Source organism: Rhamphochromis longiceps, linkage group LG20 (assembly GCF_057381845.1).
Source record: "Rhamphochromis longiceps isolate RC_006_pf linkage group LG20, R_longiceps_female_GT1.1, whole genome shotgun sequence".
Classification (NCBI taxonomy): Eukaryota; Metazoa; Chordata; class Actinopteri; order Cichliformes; family Cichlidae; genus Rhamphochromis; species Rhamphochromis longiceps.
The window spans coordinates 34,716,377-34,729,953 of NC_140576.1; the positions used below are offsets into that span (position 1 = coordinate 34,716,377).

General features: G+C 40.7%; 1 protein-coding gene across 2 annotated transcripts; it reads right to left on the reverse strand.

The window, feature by feature from the left end:
• Positions 1-383: 383 nt before the first annotated feature.
• Positions 384-12,619, reverse strand: ccm2l (CCM2 like scaffold protein). 2 transcript variants are annotated; one of them, XM_085394505.1, is made up of 11 exons: positions 12,365-12,619; positions 9,406-9,573; positions 9,222-9,305; positions 8,901-9,084; positions 7,685-8,304; positions 5,020-5,149; positions 4,671-4,734; positions 3,665-3,821; positions 3,114-3,252; positions 1,170-1,317; positions 384-1,046 (listed from the first exon to the last, which is right to left on the reverse strand). In XM_085394505.1, the coding sequence occupies exons 1-11, from the start codon at positions 12,398-12,400 to the stop codon at positions 911-913; spliced, it is 1,866 nt and encodes a 621-aa protein (XP_085250631.1). In that variant the 5' UTR covers positions 12,401-12,619; the 3' UTR covers positions 384-910. The 2 variants fall into 2 exon arrangements, with proteins under 2 accessions (XP_085250631.1, XP_085250632.1); XM_085394506.1 differs by having other exon boundaries at positions 385-1,043.
• Positions 12,620-13,577: the final 958 nt, after the last annotated feature.

A 13,577-nucleotide genomic window follows, 5' to 3' on the forward strand; every position in this document is an offset into this window, starting at 1 on the left:
AAGTGAGGCTGGCATAGAGGGCTGGAGGGGAGGGAAGCAGTGTACCATGGGAAGGTCATGATGCTGCTGCCATGATAATAGGTCAATGCACCGTTGGGACGGAGACAAATCTATCTGTTTCTATTTGAGATCCAGTGATGTAAATCAAGTTTTTTCTTTTTGAATCCTGCCATGCCTCCCTGTGGTGACATGTGGATATTACACTCCCATCGGAAAATAATACTACAGTGTCTTTGTGTAAAGAATGGTGACTGATATGATTGAATGCTAAATATCACATTTTTAAAAAGGAAAAATGATATTTTTTCAATGTTTTGTTTCCATTTTGATTTTCCATCTAAACTTTCACAGGACAACACAGCTCAAATTATGTTTCATTACTTTTATGTTTTATTTAGGCATTTCCTGTCAAGTTATTGAACGTGTAAAAATAAAAACACACAACGCATATGCTCACACCTTTAATCTCTGTGATTATGTCGTAATATAATGTACTTGTACTTGTACTTGACTCTTTTATTGAAATATGTGTCACTTGTGCTTCAAATGAAAATTTCAAAATCAGACAGTGGCTACGTGCATTGTTTTGCAAGGAAGCACACTCCATTGGTTGAAAACACATTAGTGCCAAACATAATTTAAAGGAAAAATAATAATAAAATAATTAATTGTTGAGTTTCTTATTCTGAATTAAGGATTTCAGTTAACAAACTGTGCATTTCTCTCATGTTGTTTACTCTTTTTTTCATTCCTCAGAGCTTGAATTTCAATCGAAAACATAAAATAAAAGAAGGCAGGTACTGTCAGACTATTTATATTTATAGTCTGTGGATGTTTCGAGCTTGCTATGAGGCAGTAGGGCGGAGTCACAGTTGAAAGACTGTCTAAATTCCTTCGGTTTGTCGCTCCATCAGAGGTAGTAGTCTTCCTCCTCAATGTCATCGTGCGTGTCCTGGAAACCCAGTGCTTCGATGTCATGGGTGATGTCAGTGATACGTCGGTTGAATTCCTGAGATCCTGAGGCTAGAGAGCAATTATCATACCTGCTGGGAAAAACAGAAAACAAACAGAAAAGGTCTGAAAAACTCACATTTATGTTTTGACTGTAATTCTATATGATAAAAGCATGTGTTGAGATCATATCAGTCTGCACTACCACATCTACATACCCTCTCACGGCGGTGGCAGACATGTTGCTCATGCTGCGTTTGATACGTCCAAAGCTGTCGGTTAAAATCCCACCCTCCCGAATCCCAATGCTTTCCAGGAAACTCTCAAATGCGCCGACATCCTTGTCTGGGATAAATGGACGCATCCCTGGAACACGAAGGACAAACAATCAAATGACGGACTCTGAGGAAACACAATAGGCCTATACCAACTACACAATATTGCAAAATACAGCAGTTTTTTTAACGTAGTGTGCTGGCAAATTACTATTTTTTAAAATGTTACAAATTTTCTGATTTCTTTGATTTTTACAGAGCAAAGGCAGCTAAACGATGGCTGGAATCTGTCTTTGGGCTACAAACCTGAGGACATTAGAATTCAGGGTTTTTGTAATGTTTCAGCAGTAAATTGTTACTTTGTTCCCAAAACATTCTCTAACAATTACATAACAATCTTCAAAAACATTATAAAAGGGTTTCATGATAACCTTTTTCACATGCTTTTTAATTACAATCCTGCAAATTTATGTCATTCTTATTTATTTAGTTATTTTAATGTTCTCACAGTTTTATTGTGGTTTTATAAGTTGGTTACTCTTTATCAGGCTCCTGGGACCTTTGGACAAAACACAGGGCAGATGGTGCTTGTCCCGTCTCTAATTTACAATCACCAATTAAAATTCAAAAAATGCTTTTGGGAGAAAGTTGGAGCACCTGGAAAGAAAAAAGTTTTACCCTTGAACCTTTAGTACTAACCACAGTGCCACTGTGCAGTATTGCATGTCAGAATCTTGGCTTAGCTTAAGTTTAAGCTGATGTTTCCTTGCTACACTGACTGTGAGCACCACACCCTGTATTGCACCAGCCCAACGTAGTGCATTATTGTAATCTTCCCCACAGAACTGCAAACTAAACAGTAAAAGAAAAGAACTAACCAGTGTAAGAAGTAAAAGTAATAAGTTGTCAATTTAAAAAAAAAAAAAAAATTAGAACAGACAGACAGATGGCATCCCATATGGCTTAAGAATACTTTGTTATACAGAGTGGAGTTCATGGTTGATTCAATGACTGCAAAAAGAAAAGCCCAGGTCATCACCCCTCCACCACCGTGCTGGACAGCTGGCGTGAGCTTTTTACACCCACAGCAACAGATTTTCATATTAAAAGTAATCTTTATATTTAAATATATTACTGTGTATAAAAATGTTTGTAACTCCTGAAGAGTAAATGCAAAACTTTTGTTTGACCTCCTGAATTAAAGCTGAAAGGCTGCACTTCAATCAATTGTTTAGTCAAAATTAAAGTCTGTCCAACAAATTACGGACCTCACTGTAACTATATTATATTTTACTCTTCTTTGCATGTTTTAATGGATGTAGAAGAGCAGAGTTCATATCAGGATTTTCTGAATTTACTATTTTTTATGTAAAAATGTATCAAATGCACAAGTAAATGATCTTTTAGATGTTGTCTTAAATTCATAAACTCTCGCAATTAATTCATATTATTAATAGTTAATAACTATGTATTAATATTAAACACAGTAGAGTTCAATAGAAACAGCTTTTCTACGTTATTTAAAATGCAGGCGTGACGACTCCTCAGCCAGTTTTCTTCTTCAGCCACCACTAAATCTTTCATAATGATGATTATACAGCACGCTGAGGATTAACAGGGTGTGTGGAGGAAAACATCATACTATCCTCCTTTCTCTCTCACTCACAAACAGGAAGCTGTGGTTTACGCAGACTGCAGTAAACACACACCAAGAGTACTCACACATGCACACACACACATGAGTATACAGACTCTGCTTCCCCTGCAACACTACCACAAACATAGTATGGATAGTAGGTTGTGGTATGCCACAGGGTTTCAGTAAGTTAATGAGCTCTCTCTCTCTCTCTCTCTCTGTCTGTTCCACTCTATCTGTACATCTCTCACCCAGCAGCAAGAACTTGCGGTTGTCTCCATACAGTTGCAGCAACTCAGAGCAGAAGTAGTCAATGTTTGATCCCAGTCTGTATTCTCTCAGCAACACCGCAAACTTCTGCAGCTCCACTGGAGCCAGCTTGTTACGCAGCTACACACACACATAAAAGGAGACTAAGATGATGATGCAAACAAGCAGGTAACATTTCTTGTTCATTGAATTTTCCCATTTGTGGCAATAATGCAGTGTAATCACAACCTCTTCTAAGTACTTTGTTAATAATTTTACATCTAGTTTCATTGCTCTAAAAATGATCTGTTTACACACACTGTCCTGTCTGCAGCACATCCGTGTGTGAACAGGAGAATCTGTTTGACTTGTGCAAACACAATTATTTTATTGCAATGTTCAGACTTCTCATTCAAAAGTTTTATTAGTTTATATAGTGTCGTGTGGCATAATGCAAACCAAATTCAAAATGTACAAATCGATTCCACTATGAAGAGCCAGTTTCACGTGCTGTGGGTGAGACTGCTGAACAGCAGTCACTACAAACACTCACAGTGATCATGTACTCCTGCATGAGCAGCAGGCCAGGGTTACTGTCTCCTGCATCACTGACTGATGCCAGACTACGATGGGAGTCCTGCAGAGAGATGGATGAACTCTCGCTGTATGTCTCGCTGTAGTAGAGATCGAAGGCATCTTGGGAACCATCACTGAAAGACAGAAGAAGAGCGAGCGAGCGAGAGAGGGAGAGGATTACTGATAAACAATAATCACATCACAGCAGCTACTGATAAGCTGCCAATTGTTCACTGAGTTGATGCGATGCTTCTGTGCCAGTTATAGTTCACATCAAAGCATCTAATAACCATTCTTCCATAGTAGCTATTTATAAAACTTAGTGTCTATAAAGCATCATTCTTACGGGATTCTAGCTCATTAATTAATGTAGTTATCTGAGCTTTTAATGGAGTTGACAGTAAAATTTATTTTCATGTTAGACATTGTAAACCAACACAGTACCATTCAACATTACAAGGCTTATAACTGGTAGTTGACATAGCAAAGAGTCCTCAAGACAATGAACCCCAAATACTGTCCCCATTGCATCCATCCATGCAGGTTTCACATACAGTACTTAATCTACAAAGAATAAAGTGCTATAAGAATGTATGCTGGATGAAGGGAGTTTAAATATAAATACTAAAATACAATTTCTTTCATATTTAAACTATTTAAACCAATTATTATCTTCATCACTTATCCAGTTCAGGGTCACAGGAACGATGGCGTCCACCTCAGCCATCACAGGCCGACAGCTGGGGTCCACCCTGGGCAGGTCATCAGTCTGTCATCGTTCGGTTTGTATTCAGGACATCAGAATAAAACCTCTCATAAAAAACAGACCTACTGTCCTGAAAACCTGTGATAATCCCGACTAAAAACGTCAACTGCAGGAATGTGAATATTTTACCTGGTAAAAGTAGTTTTTAAAAACTTTTTGACTTTGTGAGGTTAAATGACTCTGTCTCACAGAAGCGGTGGTGCAGCATGTTACTTACTATGAGCTGCAGCAGCTAAACTCTGGATCATAACTGTAAGACATGTCCGTCAGACAGCTGTCACCTGTGCAGAGACACAGAAGCATTTAATAAGCTTTCTACTATTCACCTGCCCAAGACAGTAGTTAGCCTTTAAATCTCCACAGAGGCTGCAGTGTTTATCAATAAATTCAAAAAATAACCAAAAGACAAATGGAAATAAAACAGTACTAATTATGTTTTGCTCAAATCCTGAAAACGGTGATTAAATTCATAATGGTTTATCCTCTGGGGAGGAAGAAAATTAGCAAATTTATGGGGAGATGGGTACATATACAGTTCTGGAGATTTATATAGCAGCATTACTTACTCCCTTGCAGCCAATAGCGGTCCGGCATGGTGTAGTGAAAGCCCGCCCTGTCAACACATTCGATGGTCTGGTGGCCGTAAATGATCTGGAACATCTGACAGATGAGGGAACAGTACTCCTCTGCAGCATCCTGCACGCACATTCAAACACACAGAGGCCGCTGTCAGGCTGAATTAGCAGACACATCGATCAAACACATCATCTTTTAAACCTTGAGTTACCCTTCGATCACTTTTGCGCACAGCAAATTCCAGTTTCAGTGCAGCAGTCACATAAGTAAGTGTGTTCAAAGGCACACAAGTGTCAGGATATAAACCAGCAACCACTGAAAGCAGAAACAGGAGTCCACTGATGTGATGAAACACGGCTGGAGGCTGTTAGCGTCATTTGAGCCAGTTAAACAATGACACCCTGCTGCTGCTGAGGCAAAACAAATTATTACTCGGGAGAAGAGGTTAACAGTGACAGAGGAACCCTGTCACCGCACACACACATGCAATGACAAAGCAATTCTGCTGTAAGTGTGATGTAATGATCCAGGTTATGTAAGACTGCAGAGTCTCACTATCACTGTTTGTGTGTGTGCCGATGAATGTGTATCATCATCAGTGTCGCCCTACTTTCCACTGTTTCAGCATGTGAGGCAAATGATTGGAGACCCCTAATTAAACAATGCTTTGCATTTCATTTGCTTTTCATTTTATTTCCTGTCAGAGCTTCTTTTTTTTTTGCCTCCCATGCTAGGCTAACATGTTTTGGCTTGTTGGTTTTATTAGCGTCATAATAAAACCAGCCATATAAATATACACACACACTGGCAGGGTTGGCTTGAGCATGGGGGAGCGGGCATTAAATTTCATACATTCTTATGATTTTTTTCTATTAATTGAGGTTCTCTGCAATTTTGTTTCACTAAATTATTATAGCTTCTTATGACATTCCTTTCATGATTTACTCCTTCATCGTCTTTTGTGTTTGCCTGGGTCAGGCCCTCATAGCCGGAGTTAAAGGAATGATGATTCTCCCGGGCTGCTTTTGTGTCTTTTATTTGGGGAAGATGTGGTTTGGGATGACTTGTAAGAATCATGTTCATCTCAGGTGTCTGACCCGAGGTGGACTGAAAACAAGAAGAGCAGGCAAACTAAACTCAAAGCACTAAACTCAAAAAGCACAGTGGCCCACAGCTTTCAGAAAGAAGATTATTCAGTGGGCATTTTGGGTATTTGACCACAGCTGAGGGTCCATCATAAAGGCAAGTGAAACAAAATGCCAGAATTTTACTGTCTCAAACTAGATTATGGTAAATTAATTGGTTCTTATACAGCACGTTTGTACTCTATCTGAGCACATTACACAACTTCTACATTCACACCAGCACTTTCTCCTACGTGCTTCCTATCACACTCCGATGGATGACTGACTGGGATCAAACCACCAACCTTCTGGTTAGTAGGTGACCTGCTCTACCACCTGAGCTACAGGCACCATGAAGCTATACATTTTTGATAGGTATATCAACAACATATCACCAAGTATCCTTGACAACTCATGTTGTATTTCACCTAAACCTTTTTCCCCTGCACAACTTTGGGTAGTAGTCTATCTCCAACTCAGCTGGCAGTACAGGCAAAATGAATGAAACCAGATGAGGTGAGCAGAAGAAAACAGGGAAAAAATAATGTACTTTTTATTTATTTAAATTTTTGTATGTATTTATTCATTTTGTATGCATTTTTTTTTATGTTTTTTATTTCATTGTATTTACCTTTAAACTGGTTGAGATGGCCTTCAGCAAGATCACAAGCTAGCTAATCTGGAGGTTAGCTGTAGCAGCAATCATAAACTCATCTTTTTGTTTTATGACCTGAAATCGTTGTTCAATTAAAATTCACCATCAGTGGCAGAGACCCAGCAGCAGAGAGACCCACTCATCTGTTATCGTTTTAATAAGAGTGAAATTTACATAAATTAATTCACTCTCCACTGGAAATATTTCTAATTATTATTATTATTATTATTATTATTATTATTGACAGTGGATTTTTTTAAAGTCTGTATTCTTTTTCTAACGGGTAGCAGATTGTGAGAAAAGCTCATTGAGCTCCGCTCAGGTATGAATCATTGCTTCTCCACTCTGCTGCAAGTGCAACAGATAAATGGAGAGAAGAGGTCCTGACAGGTGTTCAAAGGAAGAGACAGTCAAGACAACAACAGGTGTGGGTGTGTGCATGTGCGCACTTGTGTATTTTAAAGTTTTAAATGTGATGTTATCCTTGTGAAATATGAAAATGCGCTGGCTGGTTCGTTTTATTCAGTTATTTTAGAGCTGTAAGAGAGCTCTCTTTTTAGAGCGGTTCTGTGTGCGTGTGCGTTGACATTTATGTATGCTACGTCTAATTATTGATGAAAGACCCTGATAATCAAATGAACTTGGCCAGGTCCCACCAAACAGGTGTCCAGGTGTCTGTAATTTGATGATCTAGTCATGGAGGGACTTTAACTTGCACATTAACTCGCAGACAGCCAGGAGACGCATGCCCCAGCCTTGTAAGTCAAACACAGATTACAAAAAAATCACAAAATGAGGTCCCCAAGCACAACTTCTGAAAGCTGTAATTTAAATTAAGTCAAGTATTTCTCATTTCTTGAAGCGCGTCTGACCCACCCTGTTCTCCACAGCCAGGATGACCAGGTTGCAGTAGGCGTCGGGGCAGGGCGTAGGCTCCAGTGGGTTGTGGTTTCTCCTCTCCCAGCTGCCGTAGCTCTTCCCCCTTTCCCAGCTCCCCGTGCACGCTTGCCTCCGTTCCCAGCTCCCTCCACCAGTCCCTCCCCTTCTCTCCCAGCTCCCTCCTCCACCACCACCTCCACCCCCTCCTCCGTGCCTCCTCTCCCAGCTCCCACCACCACCTCCACCTACTCCGACGCCCCAGTTCCCGCTCATGGGTCTTGCCCTGCGGTTCTCCCAGCTCCCTCCTGTTTTACATGTTGGCTGCCTCCTCTCCCAGCTCCCTCCCACTCTCTTCCTCTCTAAACTCCCTCCACCTCCCTTCTCCCCACTTCCTCCACCACCCCCTCCTCGCTCCACATTCTGATTTTTATCATGGTTACTCCTGGACAGTGATGGCCTCCAGTCAACTCCACAGATGGTGTGTCGCCTCTCCATCGTACCCCCGGCAGGTCGGGGGTCAGCATTGCAGCTCATGGTCTGACGTCGCCCGTCGATGCCAGTTGGCTTTTTCCTGTCCAGGCTGTCATCCCCAGCAACCACAGTGTCCACATTTAGACCTACACAAAACATATAGATCACAAAATCTGACATTTTCAGCATCTCCTCTGTTTTCACAGGACTTTCTTTAGATTATAGTATGAGACATATCAGCATTTTGAACTTGCAGTAAGGACATGAGGGGCAAAATGTGTTTTTGTAATCCTGAATTATTTGAGAGGGGAAAGAAAAAAGAGGAGAAAGTTTGTCCAGTGGGGACAAAAAAAAAAAATGCAGATAGCCAAATATTTTCATTATGAGTTCAATTGTATTTTATTTATACAGTACCAACTCAAAACAACAGTCGCCTCAAGGCACTTTATATTATAAGACCCTACAATAATACATAAAGAGAAAAACCCAACAATCATAAGACCCCCTATGATCAAGCACTCTGGCGACACTGGGAAGGAAAAACTCCCTTTTAACAGGAAGAAACCTCCGGCAGAACCAGGCTCAGGGAGGGGCAAACAAAGTCTGTATTCCAGTATGTGATGATAATTCCCCAAATGCTTTAATGCCAAGTGTTTTGTTTAATTTAACTAAAAACTGAAAGCATCATTTAAAAAGTTTTATTGTTGTTCCTCTGTCATTCAGTAACCACCTTCGGTCTCACCTGTCTTGAGGACCAGGAGGTGCAGTGCATCATCTCTCAGGTAGGAGGCAGCAGCGATCTCATGTGTGGGGATTCTCATCAGCAGCTTCTCGTTGTCTCTCCAGGTGAGCAGCAGACAGCGAGCAGACAGGCTCAGGATACAGTCCTGGTCCACGCTGGTCTTCAGCGGCAGCACCTTCAGCTGCTACTGACAAACACACAGGAACACGTGGTTGTAGATTATTCACGAACGAGTCAGACGACAGTGTCATTGTCTCATCACAGTTTAACTCAGGTACTTTAACTCGCGGATCACCTTGACAGTATCCAATGTTTACTAACCCTGGCTGTGTCCAGTAGCTGTAGCAGCTCATCTCGACTGGAGGGGTTCAGTGAAACTGAGACCCATGTCAGGTGACCAAGGAACTATGAGCAGAGATCAAAAGAAAAGCAACTTGTCATGGCGTATTCAAGTATATATTTTTTTCTTGTATTTTACGCTCTCCTGGCCTATTCATGGCCCTACCTTGACCTCCTTCTCCACATAGTCAAAGATGAGTCTCTCGGGGTGTATGAGGTAGTCGGGTGGGTAGAGGGGGACGGTGTGCAGCGGGCGGCGATAAATGTTTCCTCGATCAACTTGTCTACGACCAGATTTGGACCAGACCAGTCGCTTAATGGGAGAGACAAAAGCCTAAAGGAGAGGAAAACAAGGATGCTAAATATTGAAGAGTCCCTCGACAGCCATTGAGTGCAGAGGATATTCTAATACTTGTACTAGAAGGTCAAACCTGCCACTTAACAAACACCTGCTTGATTGATTGGTCCAATATTTTCTTCATGTCAAGTTTCCAGATGATGAAACTTGACTTGTGAGTTTGGTGATTTCCAGCCTTTTCTTGTAGCACCACCATTGTGATTCTTGCTGAAATGTCTCAACAAGTTTTAGATGGATTGCCATGATATTTGGTAAGCATGTTGATGTTTCCTGGATCTTTACAGAGCAGCAAAAAGGTCAACATATTATATAGCTCAATACTTCACGAAGAGATACGAAATCTGAGGCTTTTGTGAGAGTTTTAGGTCTTATTTTTACGTCTACAAATGCACAAAAGCAAATGTTAGCGTGTTAGAATGAGATAAACAAAAAAGATCTCAGTTCACAACATAGGTCATCTCAGGGCACTTCATTCTCTATTAGCTACCACGTGGCATCAACAGGGAGAAAACCTCCAGAAAAAGCAAGCTCACTAATTCTTGTCAGCTTCCTCGATCTATTGGAGTGCTTCCATCCTTTTTTATAGTCTCTCAGTATTAGCATTTAGCTCAAGGTGAAGTGCAGCTGCCTTGTATTACTAACAAGACTTTATCTTGTGTCTCATTTTGTGGTCCTTATGCATCAAACGCAGATGTTTTCTGTACGTTTATGTTTAGAGCAACGGATTCAGAGTTTATTGGCCAATATTTATGATTACGAGAGGATAGATCGTGTTTATTTAATGACCGTTCTTCTAGCATCATCCACAAGGATCTGTACAACGTAAGCTACATCCCAGTTTCTGTGTATTTAGAGTTAGCTCTAACTTTAAGTTTTTGATGTGAATTAGATTAAAAATGCTAAAATTATGGTAAAGGTACCTTTCTTCGTTGATGGTGATTTAGACCTAATGGCAATTAAAAAGAGCTGAATCATCAACAAAGTGTTTATTTAGTGAGAAAATGAGTGTTGTGATTCTAATTACCAGAGCACAGTTCAGTGACTGATAGTGTCTTGAGTTTGAATTTGAGCTGCAGCCACTGAGAAGGTTAATTTGTGTGTAAATGCATGCCTCGGTATAATTGCGTGTGTGTTTATGCGTGTGTGTTACCGCACTATGTGCCTTGGGCTGTTCCAGCAGTGATTGACAGGTGAGCAGTGATCTCTGACAGCTCATCGCTGAGACTCACTGACAACACAGCGCACACTGTTAGACACCCACTGACACACACACACACAAACACACATTAACTGTAGCTAGAAGGCATAAGGAGAGTGGACAATACAACACATACACACACTGAACAGAGAGAGGACATTAGCTTGTCTTAGAGTCAGAAACCTGTCTTGTCTCTCTCTGTGAATTATAACAAGCGCAGATCTCTGTGTAGGCAGATTTCTGATGAACATCTCTTTTGTCAGCTGAATTTAACAAGAAAGACAGAGGATGCTTATAATGAGTTTTGTTCTTTTTCTGGTTCTGTGTCTTTGAGGAGACAAAAAGAAGGGAAATAATTGGATTTGTAATGAATGTGTTCAATCTAACAACCTGCCTGGGTCACAGCAGGGATTAATTTCCCACCTAGCTTTAGAAACTTTTTGATTTCACGTAGTATTTTTCCAAACTTTCATTTTAAATAAACATATTTTTCTCTCTCTAATGTCTTATTTCAGGCTTTAGTAAACTTTGTAATGAGAACATGTTTTTAAAAAATGATTCCAGCCAAATCAAGAACTTTTGGCTTTCATGTCACAGTCAGATGGCCCCATTACACCAAATTGGTTTAGAGAAACATCATTACTGAGTGGTTGTAGTATGGATATACGAGCTAGGGATGAATGCAACAGATGGTAGAATAGAAGAAGAAGGAGACTATCCTCACAAGAGAATTCAAATAGCATCTGTATATTTCTATGAGGTTGGATCATGGCTTTTGCCTTGTGTCAGGCCCACACAATCAGGGGGGCGTGTAGAGGAGGGGCATGGGGTGGTATGTTTTGATTGGCTCAAAACATACCACATTGTTTACCGTCTAATGTGCCAAAAGCGGCTCAGATTATCCCCAGATGTGTTTGCCATCTGGGCATAGGTCATTGATGAGGTGTCAAACATTTAGGCCTTTAGGGGGAACTCCTCTGGGCTTTCCATATGTTAGCAGACTAACTGGTTTTGAATTGCAAATTCTATTTGCAAAAAATTAATTAAAAGAAGGAAGGAAGGCCCAGCACCTTTCCTTGGTTTAGTGTCAGTGACGTACGGATTAACTGCTGTGCTGGCCAAGATACTGACAACCCAGCAGCCAAACCTAGCACCACAATCATGGATCAAGGATATCTTTACAATCAGCAAGGGCCAACTGGTTACACGGTCAGCAGAAATCACACAACAAAAAAGGTTCCTTGTCTTTTATCACTTCTTTTTCATCTTTAGGAGGACATAAGCTTGATAAGCTTGATAAGTGAAGATAGTTTGCTGTTGATCGATGGCAGACAAAGTCAAACTCAGCCGACTCGTGTCTGTAACTCATTTGAAATCAGCTGACTTTAAGCTTGTGCTTGTGAAGATGCCTAATTAAAGGGATACTTGAAAGGACCTTTGGTTTGCATAAACATAAACGTCAGTGGCTTTTGAAAATATGTGACAAAATGAGTTTAAGTCATCAACATCCAAATGACACAAAAACAATGAAAAGACAAAAACTGAAATGTGGAAGAGGCGCTACAATACCTTCTTGGATTTCTTTGGTTCATAGTCCATAGTCATTCCGTCTTTCTCTGTGCTGATCCTGTGGTGGGTCAGTCCTGGTCCAGGTCACACTCTTCCTGAATTTATTTTTTGCTTCACTTTGCCTTTTTTGTCATTGCTTCTTTCTTTCCGTTGGTTTTTCCATTATTCCTTAAGTGTCTCTGCCTCTGAGTTATTTTAGCTTCTGATACAGCTGCTTCATTCCTGTTCTTTCTCTTTCTACACTGATTGTTCTTTTGAGACTTCTCCTGGGACCACACACACACACACACACACACACACACACACACACACACACACACACACACACACACGAGAGGCGAACAGGAAGCAGAGGAAGCCCACTTCCTGTCCGAGAGGAAACTCCACCAGGGACTGATAACATCCATTCTTTCAGTGCTCACACACACACACACACACACACACACACACACACACACACACACACACACACACACACACACACACACACACACACACACACACACAATTTACCAAATTCTCATAACTATTAGTTCAACCTCCACAACACTCAGTCATTTGTGCACATCATAGTAGCAATGTCTCCTCTCTCTGAACAAACTGCAAATGATTTTGGACATGAATCAGTTGCTTCCATACATTTCCCTGCTGCTTTCTGACATTTCCATTTGCTTATGTCATCTCAGTCAAAAGTAATCATACCTATAGATGCTGAATAGTCGTTCCCAATAAAACTAATAGTCATACATCCATTGCTTGAGTCATCACACACAAAATTGTTGAACTAGTTATCACATGCCAAATATTGGCCATCTGTCAAGCAAATCCTATACCTTTCTGTATCATTTTTCCTGGAAATGTCTCCGAAATTGAACAATTGATCTCAGGTGAATTACAGCTGTCACTTATGAGGAGGCGTGTGAAAGTTTAGTTGTAACCAATGACAAACAACTTGTTCACTGTCAATTATGGATGAATCCTGTGAATCCCCAATTGGCAAGCATATATAAACTGCGCAGGAGCTAGTGTGTACCATTTCTGCACTTCTGTGACACAAAATGGAAGGTCAGCACCGTGGAAGAGGGTGAGGATGCGGGGAGGAAGGGGAAGAGGGAGAAGAGGCAGATATAGGCGGATTCCTAATGAAATAAGGGCTACAATTGTGGACCATGTTGTCAATCACGGCCTCACCATGGAGGAGGCTGGTCGAAGG